Source organism: Onychostoma macrolepis, chromosome 24 (assembly GCF_012432095.1).
Source record: "Onychostoma macrolepis isolate SWU-2019 chromosome 24, ASM1243209v1, whole genome shotgun sequence".
Lineage (NCBI taxonomy): Eukaryota > Metazoa > Chordata > Actinopteri > Cypriniformes > Cyprinidae > Onychostoma > Onychostoma macrolepis.
Window position 1 is genome coordinate 14648873 of NC_081178.1, and position 16643 is coordinate 14665515.

At 35.8% G+C, this 16643-nt stretch overlaps 1 protein-coding gene across 4 annotated transcripts in view; it reads right to left on the reverse strand.

The window, feature by feature from the left end:
- neto1l (neuropilin (NRP) and tolloid (TLL)-like 1, like) overlaps positions 1-14791 on the reverse strand; it is an 89729-nt gene extending 74938 nt beyond the window's left edge. For 2 of the 4 annotated variants that reach the window (XM_058764642.1, XM_058764643.1), the window contains exons 1-4: positions 13873-14712; positions 12861-12914; positions 12632-12766; positions 11147-11395 (exon numbers count right to left, since the gene is read on the reverse strand). In XM_058764642.1, the coding sequence (XP_058620625.1) occupies positions 11147-11395; positions 12632-12766; positions 12861-12914; positions 13873-13900 (466 nt within the window). In that variant the 5' untranslated portion in view covers positions 13901-14712. Of the gene's footprint in view, positions 1-11146; positions 11396-12631; positions 12767-12860; positions 12915-13872; positions 14713-14744 lie in introns of those variants that run through there. The other 2 variants (XM_058764644.1, XM_058764645.1) reach the window with 2 other exon arrangements.
- Positions 14792-16643: the final 1852 nt, after the last annotated feature.

The window sequence follows — 16643 nt, forward strand, 5'->3', positions numbered from 1 at the left end:
AGCACCTATAGAGAAAATGGCACAACTGAGAGAGGAAAGAAAAGGTAATCAGCAAGAGTTTACCAAATTCAAAGTTGCCAAAATTATTTAATTGGAACCTGAAAGGAACAGTACACAGGAAAATTATGTCATTAAAGAACACAGGAAAACAAGAAGATTTCATAGTGACCAAAGGGTTTTAAGCTCTAGTCTATTAAACTATTAGTCAAGTGTACAAATGTTCTTGTATGGATAAATTTCAACCGTGCTTCAAATTTTAATTAAATAAAAGATTAAGTTTACTATAATGAAATGAATTTAGTATTTAAATTAAGAGAAGCTTGACATCTGACTATGAAATTGTCAGGGGTACACAGACCAGAGAGAGATGGTAAGTAAAGTTCAAGCAGGCTTTATTGAACACAACAGCATGGATAAGGCGATGGGTGATCAGGTAAGCATAGAAGATTCAGCAGGAGGATGATCAGACAGGTGAGATGACACACACAACACACAAACACGCACAGTTTTGTGAATTGTGGGGACATTCCACAGGCGTAATGGTTTTTATACTGTACAAACCGTATTTTCTATCGCCCTACGTCTAAAACAGGAAACTGCGCATTTTTACTTTCTCAACAAAAAAAAATAAAAAATCATTCTGTATGATTTATAAGCCTTTTGAAAAATGGTGACATGGGGTAATGTCCTGAAAAGTCACCTTCTCCTTGTAATACCTATGTCATACCCTTGTCATTATACAAATTTATGTCCTTGTTTGTCACAAAAATGCGCACACACACACAGATGAAGAGGTAAACGCTTTCCTTCCTTTTCTTGTAGGATGAACACACGGCACTTGGAAATGGAGACACGGAGCTGGAGACTGGAGACAAGGAACTGGATGCTGAATACTGAAGACAGCTGATGATTGTGACTGGATGATTGGTGACAATGTGCAGGTGAGCAGCAGGAGGGATGATGGGAAATGTAGTTCAGATTAGGTGACAGAACTGGTGATTTTTTTTTTTTTTTGATGATGATTCAAATTGCATACTGATTGACATATGCACTGTGTTGCATTGTATTATTATTATTATTATTATTATTATTATATGTTACCGTACTCCCAAAAATGAATCAAATTATATATGAATTTTTCTAAGGGGGACATTTTTTTTTATCCAGTCAAATTGCTGTTAACACCACATTTTGTTTCAAAAATATTTCTAAACCTGTATGTGGGTCATATGACATTTACGAGTGCTTGCAATAAGGAAAAGGGGGGAAAAAGCCAGGTTTTTAGAAATTGACTCTTGAAATGTCATGTTTAATGCCTCTAAAATGTCATGTGGTCTAAATGTAAATGTAATAACAAATTTTGCTTACACATTAAATACATGTGAGTGAACACCTCTTTATCATTGTTTTCAAATGGTATTAAATATGTATATATTTTTTTAATTCAAAGTATTTAAAACATTTCATGGATTAATTTATAATTATCATTAATTTATAAATATCATGTTTAACCACAATATTTTTCAACCTGACCTAACCTTTTCGTTGTAACAAAAAGATCAAATTGAATAACACTTTAAGACGCTTTATTTATTTATTTATTTTTATTTATTTAAAACATTTTTTTAAAAGAGACAAGCCTTTCATAATGCCTTTCTCCAACTTGCCTTGTTCCGAATATGTTGACATGGGAAAGAAGAAAATTGCACTTGTCAAGCAAATTCATAGTCTTTAGAAGTGGTGAGATCTCTCTCTCTCGCTCACTCCTCCTGTCACTCACTCTCGCACCATCTGACTGCAAGCACAGTTAGTCCACATATTGATTTGGGGGGGGGGGGGGGGGTAATTGGCTTTAGTAGAGAGAGGGGAAAAAAACAGGTCAGGAAAGGGAGATAAAAATGTTGGCGGCTAAATAACGTTTACCATTGAATTCTTTAAGTTTTGGTTGGTGGCTGAGAAAAACACAGTAGATCTCCCTTGAGTGAAAGGCAAGGTTCGATAAGCCTGTGCACATTCTGTGCTTCTGGAATGACCTCTGTACCGCAGCCAGTGTGTAATGTAACACAGTCCATTGAGCTCTACTACAGAGAACAACCACATTATTTCTGCATCAGCCTATATTATGTTATGTTAAAAATCCACACTAAACATAAAACCTGACAAAATTGACGTTATTCATAATACAATTTACAAAGACAAGCGTTTTCCAAATTACAAAAAAGTACTGCTTTTTAAAACCAATTCAATGCTCCATTAACCGGTCTAGACTGCACCTGGCTCCCCGTTAGCGAAACCATGCAAACAGCCAAATAAGTCTGGAGGAGATAAACAACACGAGCAGGAGCCCCGGCGTTCTTTTCCACCTTGTCCGTGTGTGCTTGTGCCAAACAGCTCAGTCTGATAGCATTACTTTAGCAAATTAGATCTGCTCCAAGCATCTCCACACTCGACTGTGTGGCATATCTGGATCTTTCATGACAAGGCACAATGAGTTTTTTGATAAGCAGCCAAGATAAATTAGAAAAAAAAAAAAAACATAAACAAGCATGCAAGCTACATATAAGAGTATATATATATATATATATATATATATATTTTTTTAAGATGCAATAAAGTATTTAAAATCTTAAGTTATTTGTTTATAAATATTATTACATTTTACTACTCTAATCTTCCCTTTTCATAAAAAAGTTTATGTGATATTTTAAGAGATCTATTGACCTGAACATAGTCACGAGGGTCTGATTTAGTGTACTTATATACACACACACACACACACACACACACACACACACACACAAATGTTCGTTTTTGTGAAAAGTGGGGACATCCCATAGGCGTAATGGTTTTTATAGTGTACTTACTGTATGTGCTATTGTCCTACACCAACCCTACACCTAAACCTACCCCTTACAGGAGACTGTGCATTTCAACTTTCCCCAAAAAAACCTCATTCTGAGTGATTTATAAGCGTTTTGAAAAGTGGGGACATGGGTCAATGTCCTGAGATGTCACCTTCACCTTGTAATACCTATGTCATACCTTTGTCATTATACAAATTTATGTCCTGACTTTTCACAAAAACGCACACACACACACACACACACACACACACATTTATTCAATTATTTTCTAAGAAATACCAATAAAATATAATGCCAAAATACGTTTTAGATTTTCTTGTCAATAATAAAAAAAATTTAATTATTTTTTATTTTTTTGTGATATCAGCACAGTTGAATCACCCTGACTTTTTTTTTTTTTTACTTTATGCCCCCAAAAACATCAAAACTATTTTAATTCAGAATTTAAAAAAACATACTCATCATACATTGAAAAAGAAATTGAAGCTGAAACCATTATTAACTCAAAACTTGCTAGTTAATTTCACAAATAATTACAAAGAAATGTCAAGTAACACATTGAATCAAACTTTGAATTAAACATTTTAAAGTAGAGATTAAAATAGTATTTTTTTTTTTTTACTGTGTAGGAGAGCTCAGTCATCCAAGTCATTGTATCTATGAAATGTATTTTAAAATATTTTAGAATAAATTTATACATATTCATATGCACACATGAGCAGGCCAAGATCATCAAAGCACCGCCAAAGTGCTTTTTTATTGTTCAACAAGTTCCTTTGAAATGGAGGATATGTTCAGGGTGATGTTTTCAAAGATACATGAATTCATCTACAAGTTTTTCTCATTCAGATTCCTCACTGTGTTTGCACTCCTCGAATGAAATTTATGCTGTGCTGACTTTAGGTTCTTTCACAGTGGAAACCCACGTTTTTTATTCCTTATACTCAACCACCCAGAGCAGAATCCATTTTCTGAAGGGAGCAGCATTACGTGTGCGCCTCTGATTTTTCCTCGTTGTAACATCTGAAGCAAAACACAAAGCATGCAATTTTCCACCCCAAGCTTCCAAGACATCATAATGGCTAATAAATGCTGGCACGTTAAAGTGTGTGATTCACATATTCTAGGCATTGCAGGAAAAGCATTTGACTCCTTTCAATCCTAGGACGCGACTGTTAATTTGCATTGAATTGTCCAATTGACTCAAGCAAAAAATGCTTATGCAATCACAATTAGAACTGATATTTTGTTTACCTTCCTTCATCTACTACCAGTCATGCAAAGTCCACATCAATTTGCTACTCTGCCTTCATTTGTTTAGTTTCTCCACTAATTACCAGTCCCTTCCCTCAACATTAATAGATGGGAGGACATGAACCATCTTGAAATAATAATGACTGATTATTGTGCCTCGAGATGAAATTTTGCCAAGTCAAGGACTTCAGTAAATCTATTCAACCTTCCAGAGCCTGAAATGTCGATTGCACAGAGGACTTCTCCATCCCTAGACTTTATCGGACCTGAGAAAATCAGGTAGGCGGTGGTGAAATGTGGCCACCTGAATGTCCCGAAAGTTCATTCCCTGAGTTCAATTTTCAATTTTTCGGTTTGAATCCATCACACCTCAATAATATAGCCAGGTTCTTGTGCACAGAGGGGCCATATATCCAGCTCCCTTTTCTAATCTCAGATGTCGTTAGAATGATTTAAATTCAATACGATCTCGAGTCCACAAATTAGAAGATTAAATATCTCCAGTACATCACGGCCTTATCAGAATTATTGCACTTGGGATTACTTATTTCTGGTTTTGCTACATCCTCTACATGTGCAAATAGAGTTGAATATTATTTGTTAGGACCAAGACGCATGCAGTTATGAGTGCTGTGAATGCTAATAATATTTGAGTAAGTATACAACAACATGCACAGCATAGTAAATACAACCATATGAGAGATTCAAATGCAGAGAAAGACACTTGTATATGAAAGGTCATAACATGAAAAATATAAATTTCTTTGGTTTAATGTAATGTCAACAAACTGTTGGTTTTAGACTTTTATTCAGCAGTTCAATAAACAAGAAGTTAATAGTGAGTAATTGTATGCCAAATTTACTCTGTAAAAGACAGCACAGAAGTGCTTCTGAAGTGGCATTAGGTGTCTTTACATAGACTATGTTCTAGTCCAATGCTGCTCAGAGGTGGCATGAATGCACTTACACAGGAAATACAACTGTATGCTTTGATCCTGCGGGCTGAACTGGGTCAGGTCAGGCTTAATTTAGTCCGGACTTTATGCACCATTACATCTTTACACAGAATTTTGAGCAAGCCTTAACTCAGCTGTGCCTAATTCTATTGTCCACAAAAAAAAAACTATTCCAAACCAAGGCAAATCCATTGTTGCATCTCAGAGCTACACACAATAGTATCATTTTATTTTCTGAATGAATTTGTTTTTTGAACGAATAGCTGAGTAGTTCAATGACTTATTCATCAAGAAGACACATACTTGTTTTGATCCTGATTGAATCAGTTTTTGAAAAACTGGTTGAGTAATTCAATGACTCAGTAATAAACACAAATGTTTGTTTTATTCTTGAATTAATTACTGGGTTGAACAAATATGAATGATTAAACGATTCACTCATAAAACACTTGTTGCTACCTACTGGCGTCCCAATGTAACCTCGCTGAAAAATCCCCACCACTATACATTGTTCAATAACCTACATACATAACATTAAATGTGTAATACAACACATTTATATATAACTTTTAAACACACATTTCATCCCTATATAGCTAATAATTGACAATGATCACACTTCGTAGTTGCTGGAATAAATGTATGTCATATTATATCAGTATTGCACGGTTTTTTATTTTCCTTTCACAAAGAACTAGCATGTGCCGTGATGGTAGTGAGACCTGTTAATTAATGGTCTTGTATTTGGCCCTATATCTGTCAACAGTTGCTCTTTGGAAGTTAAAATTAGCTGTTTATGACTTCTGGGCTTGTGTGACGCCTCAGTGCAGTGAAAATCAAGCCACACCAGCCGCAGGGCAGTCGAGTCTTATTAGAGCGGCAGCGATAATGATGACCGGGATCTGCAATCATAATTTGTGTTAAATCCAGGGTTTTATGCACTGATAATGGTGGCTATACAGAAGGCCAAATCTCCACCAATCTGTTGGAAAAAGGGTCTTAACACTCAATTTAAACAAAGCCCTAATCTAAAACAGCTTTTGGTGTTGCAGCCCCTCCATTCGAAACCAAAAGCTTTGTCCAGGTATTAAAGACAAGCCTGCTCCTTCTTAACCCTCAAGATATCTCTATAAATGGCCTGTTTAAAGGGATAGTTCACCTTCACATCATTCCAAACCTATATAACTTTCTTCTGCAGAACACAAAAGATATGTTGAAGATATTGAGATCTATTGTATGGACATACGTGTATTAAATATGTGTTATTTATTATTTATAAACTATTGGAGCATTTATTAATATTTTGTCTTGTATATGTTTTGTCTTGTATATTGTATATGTTTTAGTCATTTTTTATGTTCTTTTGCCATTTTTAATTATCTTTTAATATATATAGCTTGAATTTATTTTTTATTTCTATTTTAGTTTTAGTCATTTTAGTTCTTCAGTTTGAACTTATTTTCAGTTAGTTGCCACAATCGTTCATTTAATTTTTTATGATATATTTTACTTTATTTCAGCTTTATTTTGGTTAAAAATATATTTTAATTAGTTTTAGGCATAGTTAACAATAACAACTTTGGTATATATGACTTTATTTTCTCTAAATCCACTGACATTTACTGTATGTACAAAAAAAAATCTAAATTTTGTGTTTCTCAAAACATATAAAGTCAGAATTTGTATTTGTTTAATATCCATCATTTCACTATTTTGTGACAGCAAAAAAAAAAAACATAAAACACAAGAAGGCACAGAACTATATTTATTAATTGGCCCTGACTGCGTTTCAACATTGGGATCTTAGGGACCGCTCTCAGCTCCTGCATTCAGCTTCCTCTTTCTTTTCCCTGCTTTCGACAAACCTATTGAAAATGAAAAGAGGAAAAGGCCACACGAGGCTTCCCCAAACAAGGTTATTAAATGGCCACTGGATCAAGAAAGCAGTCCCTGAAATGCTTTTTAGTCCATCTTGTTTTTCTTATTACTGCTGCGTCTGTTTACAGCTGGGACAAAGGCTTCAAACAACCAGTGGCCTGGGGAAAGACACATGAGGGGAGCAGCTCTCCCTGTTATTTAACCCAGCCAGATCTTGTCTGGTAACACAGCTTTATCTCTTAGAAAAGAGGAGGTGGGGTAATAAGGTCAGTCAAGCCCAGGAGACAAGGAAGTGAGACTCAGGAGAATGAGCGTGTGAGTTTTCTAGATAGTGAGAAGGAGAGAAGGACAGATGGACAGAGGGAAGGAGGACGGAGGTAAGGGACAAATGATAGTCACAAAGTCTCTGTTCACAGTGAAGCTTTAAACGTTGAGTGTCCTGCTTTTACTGCTTAATCCAGTTAGATATAGTAGCGTAGTGGGAGGAAGTCAGTCTACAGACAGCAAGATCTGACTATTGGAATGAACTTATACAACGTCTGCATGATAATTGCATCTGAATGCGGAGAGTGACTTCACAACCATTTTTATTTTCACACGATATCAGGAAGTAATTACACACAGTGTGCACATCATTCTACTTTTCTATCACTGAGCCATCCAAAGTTTGGCTTCGGCAACGGATTATGCCATGCATCTGCAATTTCAGATGAAACTAACCTTGAGTGAAAACACCTTTAATTACTTTAGAACCAAATTGGGAAACTCAAGCATTAAAACCAAATGATGTTCGAATATCCTACCTATGTTTGGATGCATGTGGCCCAGGTTCAAGATTTACAGCGGTTTATAGCATTCCCACAACTTCTGGATATTTCACTTTCCTTATTTTAGACATTCACATAGACACATTCCAATTAAACACTTTCAATTTGAGGATAACTGTAAAATCTATGTTCGTTATATAATTTTCAATTACTTTTTAAGGATGTTATTACATTCAACTTGGGATGGGAATTGTGAGCAATTTAGGTTTTAGATTCTTCAAAACGAGTCTGGTAACACTAACGATTCTTTTGAGAAGTCTTAAAGGGGTAGTTCACCCAAAATGACAATTTAGTCATTATTTACTCACTCTGGTGTTCTTCTAATGCTTTCTTTTAAAGACCACAAAAGGAAAAACAATCTTCTGGCACTTATCCATATAGTATGCTGCTAGAATTACATATTTTTGTCCAAAACCTGGAAGTAAGTTAGTATTTTGGCACTTCTGATTCCATCGTCCAGAAGTCAATGGTTTGTTTGAATCGGTTTTTGGTTTAAATAGCTTAAATAAAGTCTGTGGTTAACACAAGCTTATGATATTTTCATGTTTTATTCTACAACATTAAATACATTAACCCTACTCATGACTTTTTAAAGCTTTTATGTGTCTGGAAAAAGGTGGTTGTTAACAAGTAGCTAAATGAGACTGTAGATGTTGTTGGGGACATTACATTTCATCACACCAAACACAAAAACTTGCCAAACAGTCTACTTTTACAGCCTTGCTGCATTTATAACCGCGCCCTTGCAGACTATTCTAACTCAAATAGTAAACAAAGGCTGAAAGGGTTGACAGTAAAAAGTAAAAAGATGCAAAAGTAACACAGAATGATCCAATGCAACTAGTGCCGTAATTTTCCAAGTGTTCTGAATGAATATGATAAGGTTTGGTGAAAAACAAACCAAAATTGAAATGATTATTTAGCGAATATCCTGACATTGGCCATTGCCAATGACTTATTATAATATTAGTGCAGCAGTTCACTCTGACTAATCAAGGAAAAGCATACAAGCGCATCATTTTGAGAAATCAGGTAGATATGGAATCATTCTATTATACTTTTGTCTCTTTATATTTAAAGTTTTAAGCTGGTTTCTATTCAGTACCATTATATGGATGAGTGCGAGCAGGACATTTTTAAAATTTCTCCTTTTTGGGTCTTTAAATGAAAGTCAGTCATTCGGCATTAGAACAACACCAGAGTAAATAATGTCTGGATTTTTATTTTGGGTGAACTATTCACATGAGAACAACATAAGAGTGTATTATTTCTTCTTTCATGGAGATTGGACAAGATGAAATGAATTTGTCCAGCTGTTCAGTAAGTGAGTCAGATCAGTCATAATACACTGGTCAAGCCTTTTGTTTTTGATTCACTAAAAAGATTTGATTCACTAATAAGAGCCATTTGTTCAAGAATCAGACTACCCTAGTCATGCTGCCTGTTTCTGATCCATTATATAGCATCAGCTCATAAGATTCATGCCCTAGAGAACTGGACTTCACTAGTCACGCTGTATGTTTGTGATCCACTAACCGGCTCAAATAAAAGTCAATCACTTGAGAATTGGACTTCACTAGCTGCACTGTACATTTCTAATAAACTAACCAGACCCCAAAAATCATTCGCTCGACAGCTGGACTTCGCAGGTCATGCTGTGTCTTTCTGATTCATTAAAAAACAGCTCATAAGAGTCATTAGCTCAGTAATTGACTTCACTGGTCACACTAAAGGAAACACAATGATTCACTGTTTCCAAACCTTTTATTCAGGGACTTTTCCAGGTCTTGAATCACACTTTCAAACTGATATTTTTCACAACTATTTGACATTGATCACATTGCTCCGCACTAAAATAAAAAGTCTCGAGATCAGAGCCGTAATTCAGTTGCACTTGATCTATTTGATTTGATATGAAGCAAGTGCAGTGTTAATGAGGTCTTATGCAGGAAATTTCAGAACTCGTGCCGCCCAGAGCCCCAGCATGACGAACATACAATAAATTCCTCCACTCTCACTCTGCAGACCGGCACATCTTTGATTAAGTGTTCGTTTTGTGATAATAAGCAGCATAAATTTTCAGTTAAATACAGTAATGTTCCTTTCTGTAGCGATAAAATGTGAAAAAGACCAAGGAAGATGAATACATGCAATTTCTAGCCTTCCTCATCCCCTGATTTTCATTCATCTGTTGTACCTTCTGCATTAGCATGTGTTACCATTGGCTACAGCACAGCAGATGCGCTCTCCACTTTTTTGGGGGAACATCAAGGGAAGTGAATTCAGGGACTTTTATCTCCTTAATTATGTAAATTATATGCCACTGATATTCCTTATCAAGACTAGAGGAAGCTGTGTTTCTTCCCTGGCAAGTTGCGAAGCGAGAGTCTGAATCCATTCACGCTGAACAGTTTCTCCAAACTTGGCGAAAGTATTTCCTCCTGACTCACAATAGGATGGGAAAAAAAGCCACGGCTCATAACTCATTTCTCAGATACAGTACGACTTTAAATCAGTGCTGCCTTCAATTGTGTGCTACTTTTTCTTGCACCCAGTGCCACAGCTGTGCAATTCATCTGCAAGGCCCTTAAAGCTCGACCACTCTGTGAATTTTTTCTGCATTTACAACTTTAGCTGCAGCTTTATTCAAATATTGCTTTTGGCATTCTTCACACAATATCTATCACTGTTCCATTTGCACACCATTTACGCAAACATCTCTCACTTGAACTCAGGTACAGTATTACTTGCCCTTTCAGACTCACTTCAGAGATTCAATTTTATATCAAGGCAGATGAGCAGAAAGCAGTGAAGAACGAGACATCTGATAAAAACCGTTGTGCAAAGTGCTACATATTTTCTAAGGATTCCTTACGGGTAATTGAAATCAATTATATGCGGAATGATGTTGTTGTTACCACTTAGCGTCTTATTGGCAATCTTTATCATCTAAATCAGGTCCTGGGAAGGATTGTCAGCATTCATTGTGGTACTAAGAACTGATCAAGGTTAACAATTTAAGAGGTTTTTGATGAATTAGAACACACAGGCTCTTTATTACTACAATTGAATATGACTAATAAGCTCAACTGCAGATTAGGATCATTGACAGAACCAACATGGACCTACAATAACCGCTATATGAATCAGCAGCATGGATTTTGTAGAGTAGTTACTGATTGCATCAGGAATTCAAGTCGACATGCACAGGATAACAATACCCTGAGGTCAGTGAGTGAAAACCGGTTCCAGAACTCTAAAAGAACATCAGCAAAAGCCAAAAACTCGCTGGTTTAATAATTAATCAATCTGTCACAATCGTAAACGTTACTGACACTGCATAAAGGGAGCATAAAACTGTATGTACCTGCTGTGAAATTGTAGCTCGCAGAAAAACCCATCGCTTCCAATTCACCATCTGCAACAAATTTTATCCATAGGTAACGGCCGCTCGATCTGATATATGGAGGGTTCTGCTGGCCGCAGTAGCGTCCAATTATTGGAGAAAAGCCAAAGGGTCCGTCCCGGACTTCGATATGGTCAAATTTACATTCCCATGAAGGCTCTATTGAATACTTTTCATCAAAGAAAAGATCAATGCATTGTCTCGGGGGAGCTGCAAAGGAGAAAAAAAAAATAAGACTAACATCTGTAATTTATGATGGATGATGTCATATGTCCAACACACTCTCATGGCAATTCGTAACTACGGTTTGGTAGGTTAACTGGTGGCCAATCTGGTTAGATTTAGGGATGGACTTTTGCGATTAAGTTTTTTTTCTTAAAAACTGTACATTTCTGTATGAATCACATTCATATGAAAATCACCTCATGTAATAGTTACATTTCATCACAAGATTGGGTTGGGTATGTTAGTCAATATTAGTATACAGAGAAAGTTTTGGAGATATGGATTGCATTCATGTGCATTTATTTCTACTGTATCATGGAAATCATACAAAATTACAAAAAATTTGTAAGGAAGAATGAAAGAACTTATATATATCTCATAATATTTGCAATCAGTGCTAGTGACTGTTTACATTTAATCTGGATTACGTAATCAGATTCCAAAAATTAGGCACTTGTAATTAGATTATATTGCATTCTTAATAATCAGATTACAGTTACTTTATTATTGACTACATAAACACATATGCACACACACTTTCTCAACAATTAAACATTGCATCAACTACCAATGAGCATTATTTTTATTTGAATTATTACTCAGTGGGTTATTTAACCATGTATTATTATAGTAATAATAGCATACTATGTTTTTGGAAGGCTTTTGTCAAAAACATTAAAATGCACAAAATGCACTAAATCTTTTTAGAGTTTTATTTTAATTGTTATTTTAAAATTATTTATTTTAATTTGAAGTAATCTAACCAGCACCGTTTGTAATCTTATTAGAACAGCAAAGAGATTATCACATATAAACCATCTAATTGCAAGAAAATTGCTAGCTTCTTAGTTCAATTTGATTATTAGCTTGCAGCAGCACAGCATGCTAGCAGTCCAACAGATGCGATTGAAAGACAACCCCATTTTTACCCATTTTCGTGGAAATCTAATTGCGATAATCAAATTAATGTTCAGATATTGAGAGATTGTTGATCTGTAGAGCCTTCTGTTATGAATGCAAATTAAACACTAGTGTTTATTAGCATCATAATGGTGCTGCATAGGATTAACAATCAACTGATTGCTCCTGCATCTTTCACTCTGAGTGCCACTGCGCTGCTGAACAATTCAAAACATCCCCCACCATCCAAGTGTCACATGACAGATTTGTTTGTGTCCTGCATTTACTATTCAGACAAGGTTTTTTTTCTTCTTTTTTTACCTTCAATGATGTAGATGCATTCTCGCTCTGGAGGATATTTGTTTGGGTAATTGGGTGAGGTGAAGAGGCCTCCCTCTGGTTCTTTCACCCAGGTTCCACACTGCCCTGCCGGCTGCACTCCTGAATTGTTTTTCACTGAGAGAGAGAGAGAGAGTAGTCAAATGTCAGAGATTGCCAGGAAACATGGAGATGGAGAGTGGGTGGGTATTCTGTGACAAAACATCATTACCTGCTTCCTTCTTTGTTGCCCCAGACAACCCAAGCATGAGAAGACCTGCAACAACTGCGACAAAAGATTTAAGATCAAAACAGCATAGAATTATGTGGATTCATTATGAACATACAGCTGGACCGAAGGGTGCAATTCCTACATATATTCATGCTGGACTAAACTGCTAAATGTATATTTGAAAATGCATTTTAGGAATGGCTGAAAATCAAGGATCTGAAATTGTATCCTTTAAAGAATTTGGTCTAAACCTGCAATTTTTTTTCTATTTGTTTTTAATGCAGTACATAAAATTAATGCAAAAGAAAAAAAAAAAAAACAAAAAACAAAGTGCATTTATTGATTTATGTCTTTATTTTGCATTTACTTTCCAAACTGACTGATTTGCAGTGGATGTACTGCACGTTTGGAGAAAAAGAAGAATTCAGCTTAAGCTGGTAGCTGTTTTGAAATATGGTAGCTGGTTTCTAGTTGGTCCAAGCTGGTCACTGGCTGGTTGTCTAGTTACAAACCATCTTAAACTGATACGACCAGTTGTTTTTTTGCTGTTCCAAGACGCTCTACCAACTTGAACTAGCTAATTACTAATTTAATGACCATTGTAGGCCAGCTAGAAACCAGCTACCATTAAAAACCAGCCTAATCAGCTTGTAGATGATTTTTTTGCTTGTCCATGATGGTTTGCCAGCTTGTGGACCACCAAATCACCAGCTTAGACCAACTAATAACCAACCTGCACCAGCTAATGATTCATTTTAGACCAGCTAGAAACCAGATACCAACTTGAGCTGTATTTTCCAGAAAAAACAACACAACTGGGAAAATATATGCTATAGTGTCATGATGCATATGCAGTTGCATATCACTCTAAATAAATTAAATGCAATTATTTCAATCAGTTTACAATAACACTCAAAGTTCCTAAAGGAATAAAGCGAGACAGACCGGTAAATGCAGATAGACCTCATGCGTAAAATGGAACAGAGAGAAGTTAACTGGCAGCTGGACTCACCGTGAAGGAACCTGTTCCCATGTATCATGTCTATTCCTTTCACAAAGGGCTTTCTCAACTAATTCCATTTAGATCGGAATACTTTCAGAAGAAAAGATGGATATTTGCAAAAAAAGAAGCAAAAATCACAGCGAATATGTTAACAGCCTTGAATTCATTTCACTATACTGACAATTGAGATTCCAGCAGAGATCCACAACTATGCATTAGTAGTTCCGTATAAAACCAGAAAAAGGTGCAAACATTTCCATCCAAACGTTTCCAAACCCCTCTGGTGCTCTTGATGGATTAATAGGTCCGTCATTAGCTTTTCCCGATCGCTCCACCTTTCCAGAGTCACCACGAAAAGATTCATAAAGGGGAAAGGTTGGAAAATCTTGCATCCATCTCTAAGGAACACTTATCAGAATATCCATTCCGATTCATTTTCCCATGGTTGAGCAAAGCCAACTTCAACAAGAAAACTCACAGCGACGAGAAACGTGTTTTAAAGCCTCATTCCCGTGTTTCCTCGTCAGTATATGCAGTATAAAACCTCTTTCCTGCTTCCCTCCACATCAAAGAGTTAATTCATATCATCGCTCTTCTCCGGCCATTCATTAATTTCAGTTCTTCAGCAGAGTTATGTCAACATGATGCGGCAGCACACGGAACTGTTCGTCATATGTCCACTAAAGATAATGTTGATGCTCTTGAAGACGCACCGCAAAGCCGGTCAGACTGCGGGATCCAATGAATCCAACACCTCACGAGGCAGCACTACAGCAAAATCTGGGGGGTAAGCAGAAAAAAGCTCTCTGTGAGGAAAAGAAACAAGCAAAGAGATGGATATGTAGCCAGAACTATATCAGCGTCTCCAGCATTAACTGCACCTGCAGTGCTGGATTGACGATGAGCATCTGCAGCCTGCGGACAATTGGAGTGAAGTAGCGAAGCATGCAGACACTATAAATTCATTCGAGGGTTTATACGCGGCTCGTGCGAGCCAGCCAGCCTCTTTCAGGAAAAATCACCCTGTTTATCTGGCTTTAAAAATGTTAACTTCATTCATCAATAAACTTGACGCGATCTAAATATGGAGGAATCACTCGCGCTGTTTTCTCGCCATTAAATCTAGTATTTACCATTAAAAATGTGCGCAGTGTTCAGCTGTTATTGTTAACCTGAGTTCGTTTTACACGTGTGGTGTAGAGTAATAATGTGTGTGGAATAATCAATTTTTATTCTTAAAAAATTCTTAGAATAATATAAGCACATACCATATTTACCGATGGGGAACTCTTTTTCCAATTGCATATTTAGTCTTTTTATACAGTAAAATAGGCATTAAAACATGCTTAAAAAATTACAACATATTTAGTCGTTCTCAGAAAAAAACATCATTCATTCATTCATTCATTCATTATAAATTCATAAAACTATTCTGGAAAAGTATATTATTTGTAAACAAGGTTATATTTTATTTTTAATTTTATTTTGTTTAAGTACAATAAAAGTTTTTTTTATTCAATTACAAAAAAAAAAAAAAAAAACACACAAAAAAACATGATATTGTGCCTACACGTCATTATTTTTTTCCAAAACAATCCAATGTACATGATAAAAATAAAAAAAAAATCAATAAAATAAAATATTTAAATAAAACCCAAACAAATGTAATTCTTGGTAAATTAAGTACCTTTTCTTAAAATACTTTTTAAACATTGCTTATTATACTGTACATGAGTTTTGCATAAAATAAATGCATATTTATTTAATAGATGATAAGCATCAGTCTTAATCTCATATTATTCTTGCTGCTTCCAATTATAAAGAAAGCATTCACAATGAATGCCAGACCCTTTCTGTTGCCTAAAATAGCTGCATGGTCATCACAATATTTTGGCAGCGTCTCTCCATTTCATACCAGCAGAGTGATAGGCATCAATTCCAACTGCATTGATGGAAGGTGCCGGTAGCCTACATACAAGAGTTTCCTCATTGCCATATTTGAATATATGCATCTTTAAACTTACAAGCATGTGAAATGTTTTTTTTTTATACTGTACATATGCGTTTGCATTAATATTCCTTTCCCTGATGCTATAATCTCATCAAACATGTGCTATCAGAACATCAGTCTCTCTTAAGCATGCTAATGTGAAGTACACTGCAGACAGCTGATCCTTATAGAACATGAAAGTCAGCACAAAATCAAAGGCTTTTATACATATACAGTCAGTTAGAGTCACAAATTGAGTTATTAGAAGAAAGTGTCCCTTTTCAATGATCAAAAACAGTTTAAGAACTCAGAAATGCTTGTTCAGTTTTTAATTAAAATGGTCAAGATTTGGATTTAGGCACATAAGATGTTATAAAATGTATCTGCGACCCAAACAGCCTGTTTAACAACTAAGAACGTATTCAAGTTGACAGTAAAAAAGCAGTCTGCCCTGCCCTAACAGTCCCCCTACTCAGCAGCGGCTGCTTTAACAGAGCTAATGATGAGCCACTCCATTAAAACGCAAACTCTGACACGGAATGTATTAATCTTCAGAGTAATACATGCAACATGTTGAAGCTGGAAAAAGGGTTGCGACTGACTGTGGGGTTTTCCTGAAGAGAACTTAAAGCAATAGCTCACCCAAAATAAAAAAATTGCTGAAAATGTATCCAAGATGTCCTTATTGGAATGTATTAGGATAAATATAGCATTACAAAATTTTCCCACCTCTGCAGCGAATGGGTGCCGTCAAAATGAGATCCCAAACAGCTGATAAAAACATCACAAT